Raw genomic sequence first — 5,891 nt, 5'->3', positions numbered from 1 at the left:
AAATTTAGAATATTCGAAAGTTCGATTTGGATTATCACATCGGATATTTTTTAACACCCAAACTATCTACAACCATTGTAGTTACTCATATTCCGCTTATAGGAAGTTATTTTTTGATTTTAGCTCTTCTATCTAACCCAAAATCTAAAACCCCCCAAAAATATACTTCATATTTCATGGCATTAGTTACATCAACATCATAAATATCCCCTTTAATGTCCCCTAAAGTTTAATCTCCAGATTGTCTTTAAACAATAAAATTGTAACTTTAAGTAGATCAAAGTCCTTAACATAGCTAAGAAACTCCTAGAGAATAAAGAGTTTGTACTTATTAGGGATAAAATACTGAACCGGTAGAAAACACCAACTCAAACCGGTAATTAAATAAAGAAATAACCGGATTAAACCGTTCGAAAAGAAGGTGGTTAGGGTAGTTTTGAACGGAGTATAAAAGCAATAGAAGAAGCCAGTCAGCAGTTTTAGGGCTGAAAAAGAAGATACAAAGCCGAACATCAGGGCTCCCTTCTCTAACTCTTCAAGGTTTTCTTCATTTTCTCTCTCCTTAATTTTTACCCAGATTCAACCTTTTCTCCTTCAATTTCCTTTTGTTTTCCTGCAATTTAATTAATTTTTTTCGAATTTTTTGAATTAATTCTGGCTGTTTTTATTAAAATTAATTAATCTTTGTTGCAGAAAAACAAATTCAAAGAGAAAATGGAACAATACGTAAAGGTTGAGAAGCCGAAAGTGGAAACTCCGATTGATGAAAATGAGATTCGCATTACTAGTCAAGGCAGGATGCGCAGCTATATCACTTACGCCATGACTCTTCTTCAGGTTTTTTTCGTAATTAATTAATATTTTTTCAATTTTTTTTTGGATGAATTTGTACATTTGGTTGATATTTTGTTATTTATTGTTGTACTAGGTTAATTATTATATGATTAATTGAATTATTTAATAGGTGCTTACTTGGTTGAAATTTTTTGTGAAAAGGTAGTGTAATTTTTTTAATTTTTTTTGCAAATTGATGCTTTATTTTATGAGTAGCACTTAATGTTGAGGTTTTGGGATAAATGATAGTGTAGTGAATTGGCTTCGACTTTATACGACCTCGGCCCGTTAATGGGAAATTTTCAATGGTGACTCTCTATATTTGAGACAGTGAAATGGTGACCCTCCTTATTTTCTATTGTACAAAATGTTAATGGTGTAATTTGCTCTAATTAAAGTTGAATTGAGTGAGGAGTTGTAAATTGTAATGTTAACGGGACTGCTTGTTGTAAAAGAAATTCAATCATAGTTGAATTGAGGGAGTTGTTATGATTTCACTGAGATTTTTGATAATAGTTTTGCTCGGAAAATCCAATCATAAACCTTCACTAGTTTAAGAAATTCGACAACTTTTTGTTGGGTAGCACTGGTATTTTCGATCAAAGGGAGTAGGCAACAAATTTGATTTTTGAGTGCTGTGCAATACGAATGAAGAAAATGTCTGTTGGAGCCTTGGAGGGTTGGGTGCAGGATAACTTGGCAAAGGTAGGAATCAGTGAAGAGTGAAACTTGTTTAAACGGAAGAACCAGGAGGATTGAGCGTAACATATGCAAATAAAGTGAGGTGAGAAAGTGAAGTGCTTGGAGGGAAATGAACTGAGGGCAGCTGAATCATTTTGGCGCTTTTTGGCTATTTTCTTGATCTTGATTAGAAACATGTGCCTTATGTTTCCCAACTTTTCTTGCTCTACGTTACATATCTTTTGATGGAAATTTTGTTTGTTTGAGTTGCAATATGGATAGAAAACATAGCTTATAAATTTGGGCTGGAATTAGACAGAAAAAAGTGCAAGTGGACTTTGAAGGTCAACAAATTTGGCATTTAATCTATTTAAGAGTTTGTTGAACTGATTTGATTACCCTGTTACTAATTTACTGCTATTATGGAAATAGAGAGCAATTTTTGTCTTTTTACCATACAAAATAGTTTTCTCGTGGAATGTCGTGGAAAATCATTTTTGTTGAGCTCTCTTTGTAGGGGCCCAGCACATTGTGCTATCATGTAACCACCTGTCTCCCAAAAACAACTTCCATAGCTTTGTCAAACTGAGTAGTAATTTTCTTCTAACACACCAGTTCTGATTTCTAACCCCTAGAAACTATTGTGTAGACCAATAAATAAATATAGTTTTTCTTTGACATTGAAGATTTTCACTACATTTACCTTAAACATTCACATGTAGGTTGGGTTTAGTTCTGTTTATTTACAATTTGCGTGTTGGTGGTGACTTTGCAAAAGCATTTTGTGATGTTTCTGTTGTGTAAGATTTCTAAATTTATTATTGTCTTAATTTCAGGAGAAAGGTTCAGATGAAATTGTGTTTAAGGCTATGGGTAGAGCAATTAACAAGACTGTGACAATTGTGGAGCTGATTAAGGTATTTCTTTTTTCGTACATAATCTTTCTGAGTTTCTGGCTCAAAGTACTTTGTCATTTTATTCTATTATACTCCTTTGCAGAGAAGAATTGTTGGCTTGCACCAAATCACATCGATTGGATCCACAGGTATCACTGATACATGGGAACCATTAGAGGAAGGCCTTAATATGTAAGAATTCTCTCGTATGTTTTGAGCAGGCTAATTTTACCTTTGTCCGTACCTATTTCTTATTGTCTAGGTTTAAGCTAAGTTTATTGTTGCTTTGATTTCACAACATGCATTTATTTGTATCGCCTGATCTCTGATTGTCACATTTGTTATTGCAGTATTGAAACCACGAGGCATGTTTCGATGATTACTATTACCCTTTCAAAGAATGAGAAGGACACATCTGCAATTGGGTGAGTTGGCATTTGCTGCTTACTGTTTTTGTAATATTAAGTTGTGGTTAAATTTGTTGTGACACAGGCTGGAAGAAAAAGGATGATGTTAGTCTGTAACAATGTATAGTTGGTGATGTAATAACTGATAAATGTTACTTTCTTTCCTGTGGTTTAAATTTCATGTAACTGACAGTATTCCTGGCTTTGGTTGGTGTTGTACCCAATATCAGTGGGAGATTCTACCTGATAATCTTTTTCTTTTCTAGTGTAATCATGAAAGTGTCAGGTGTTAAAACTAGAGTTGATAGGTAATCTAGCTACAGTATTTTGTAGGAGTCTTTTACTGTCTTTTATCTCTTCCTGAATTATTCATCTTACATGTTTCATAAAAATTTTATGGCCATCTGAACTAATTCATATCCTTTACTTTTCTTTCAATTTTTGGAATATGGGATCTGAGCTTTTGACTTTTGAGAATATATTAATGTAATACAGATTATGTTTCTTGTGGATTGTTTTTTATTGTCCTGTTTATCTTATAACAGAAATCCTTCTTTGTATTATTCTGTAGGTATCAGCCTCCATTGCCCGCTGATCAAGTGAAAGCATCAAATGATTATGATTATTATGAAGGAGGTATTATATGTCTACCATGAGTTGATTGTCAAAGTTATTTATTAAAATCCTAAATTTGAACACGTAATTTTTAGAGGGCTCTCCAAATGCCCGAGGCCGGGGTCGTGGTGGTAGAGGAAGGGGAAGGGGCAGAGGTCCACCAGGTTTGTTATTTCTGCATCCTTTTAATTGTAATTTTAATATTTTGACCCGGTTTGTGTACAAGCCTCTCCTTTGGTACATATGTTCTTTGGTGTAATTTTGTGAAATTGATGCAGTTTCTCTTGGTCTAACATGAGTGTAGTTAAAAATCTGTCTTTCATTAGAGAGACTGGTAAAAATATTTGAAAGGTATTCTGTTACATATTAAGATATGGGGATATGATGACAATCTATTTCAGGCAATGGATTTATGTCTGCTGATTATGATGATGGAGGCTGGGATCAGAACCGAGGCTATCCCAGGGGTAGGGGCAGAGGAAGGGGCCGTGGCTTTCGTGGCCGTGGAAGGGGAGGGTTCAATTACAATGGTCCTATGGTAGATCCCCAGCAAGACGCAGGAGGTTACGTGCGAGGCCCACCACCTGTCCAAGGCCGTGGTAATTCTTCCTTAATTGCCCATAATTTTCATGTGTTTGTTGAGTTGAACATAAGCTCATAGAATTAGGTCCTTGTTCCTGCAATTGAGCTTTGAACGTGACAGGCTGATCAAATCATGTGATTGTTTAATCTATCTTCTGATAATATGGTGTTAGGCTTGTCCATGTACCTAGATTTTCAATAGGGCCGTCCCAATGATTATGGAGGCCCTATGCGATTAATAATGAATCGGGTCCTTGTTCAATTTACTGTCTAAAATTTAATGCAATGCTTGCAAATTGTGGATGATGTGTCGAGTTGTTTATAAGTCTTTAAGGGATAATACTTGAAACATAAGATTAAGCCCTTTCTAGATCATCTGTCATTTTTGGCTCTTTTTAATCTAGCTGACTGTAAACTGTTCTATTTTAATATTCTTACACTTATTTGAGGCTCCAACGGCCTTTAGCAAGTTAGCAGCATATGGGTCCTGTGCAATTGCACAGCCTGCACTTGTTATGTTGGACCTGATATTCAATAGGTCAGAGCAATCATCATAACTTATTATGCTGGTGTTTTTTTTTTTTGTTTTTGTTTTTCTTTTCTGTAACTTGGTGGGGGTAAGACCTGGCTGTCTGTTTTTTTAATTTCTGCCTGTCTATAGTCATGACAGGATTGAATTAATTGCTACCAAGACAGACTGATATGATTCTCTGATATGTGATTGTTTTTTATTTTTTTTTATTTTTTAATTATTATAGGTCGTGGTCGCGGGAGGGGAGGAGGTCGTGGAAGGGGTGGCCGAGGTGGGCGTTCCAATGGCCCTGCTGCGGTTGCTGCTGGAGATGCTTAATTGCTCTTCCTTTGAACAGAAAATGCGCAGGGGTACCTGTTTTGAAAGTGTGTAATGCCTGCTCTGTCTCTATGTTTGACATTGGTTTCTTTTTTGTTGTCAACTAATTGTACCTTTTAGGACATCATGAATGTGTACCATTATAGACTATTAGACTGTAGTTTAGATTAAAGTTTCGAGTAGCCCAATTTGTGGCAATTTTTCCTTTTCCTTTCCTAGAAGAGTAGGTTGAGTATTTGTTTCGGTAAATGTATTTTGTTCCTTATTACATTGGTGAGCAGTGCATTCTTTTATTGTTTACGTTGGCAGGATTCTGATCGTCACAACATTACCATCCTCATACAAATTAACTCCAGCTATCAATGCTGTTAGGGAACTGTTGTATGATGTAAATGGTTCTCTGAGGAGTGTCTTTGGTCGGCTCTCAAGGCCGTCCTTAATCCGTGTGTAGCTACTGTTTACAAAAATTACAACCACAGCGAGGAAATGAAGGATTGTATTTTGAGACTTGTGAGTTTGTGACCGCCACAATCACTGTTGGGATTCTAACTGATAAAGAAGACTCAAGACTGTTGATATTTGGTTTTTTAAGTCTTCCAGAAACTATACAGATAACAAGATACGCGCAGAAAGCAGAGTGTAGCTCAGAATAGGTTTTATAACACTTCCAACTTCTGGAAGAATCTTTGGGCTCTTCACATGCAACCAAAATGGAAGCTTTTCTTATGGAAGTTGCTTCACAATTATTTGATAAACAATGGTGAGCTTCAACATCGGGCCGTCCTGATCCAAGACGGTCTTTGCGACCTTTGCAAGATAATACAGTATTCAACATCTACTCGGGAATTGCTTTATCAATAAAGAACCCGAGAAAGCATAGTTAGACAAGATATTTCTATCCCTTTGTTTAGCTATTGAGAAGGCTCCTGCTACAGCTATTCTTTCTGCTCCATTTTGGGCAGATCAAATCTACTAATTCTTTGATTCCAACCGCCTGAAGCCAGCATCCCTAGGAATGGTGAACAT

General features: G+C 35.9%; 1 protein-coding gene across 1 annotated transcript; it reads left to right on the top strand.

Annotated features, from left to right (window-relative positions):
• The first annotated feature begins 447 nt into the window (after positions 1-447).
• Positions 448-5,165, top strand: LOC145590956 (uncharacterized). The gene is made up of 9 exons (XM_081647338.1): positions 448-540; positions 694-837; positions 2,352-2,432; positions 2,515-2,603; positions 2,762-2,836; positions 3,390-3,454; positions 3,529-3,597; positions 3,835-4,032; positions 4,774-5,165. Exons 2-9 carry the CDS (start codon positions 715-717, stop codon positions 4,863-4,865), a joined length of 792 nt encoding a protein of 263 aa, XP_081503464.1. The 5' UTR covers positions 448-540; positions 694-714; the 3' UTR covers positions 4,866-5,165.
• Positions 5,166-5,891: the final 726 nt, after the last annotated feature.

This window comes from Chenopodium album, chromosome 18 (assembly GCF_948465745.1).
Source record: "Chenopodium album chromosome 18, dcCheAlbu1.1, whole genome shotgun sequence".
NCBI classification, from domain to species: domain Eukaryota; kingdom Viridiplantae; phylum Streptophyta; class Magnoliopsida; order Caryophyllales; family Amaranthaceae; genus Chenopodium; species Chenopodium album.
Note: the sequence above shows the minus strand (reverse complement) of the source record. Positions and strands in the feature narration are given on the sequence as shown.

Coding starts and splice junctions, on each gene's coding strand:
- LOC145590956 (XM_081647338.1), top strand. CDS start 715: ATGGAACAATACGTAAAGGTTGAGAAGCCGAAAGTGGAAACTCCGATT. Junction 2,837..3,389: donor AAGGACACATCTGCAATTGG/GTGAGTTGGCAT, acceptor ATTATTCTGTAG/GTATCAGCCTCCATTGCCCG. Junction 3,455..3,528: donor TTATGATTATTATGAAGGAG/GTATTATATGTC, acceptor CGTAATTTTTAG/AGGGCTCTCCAAATGCCCGA.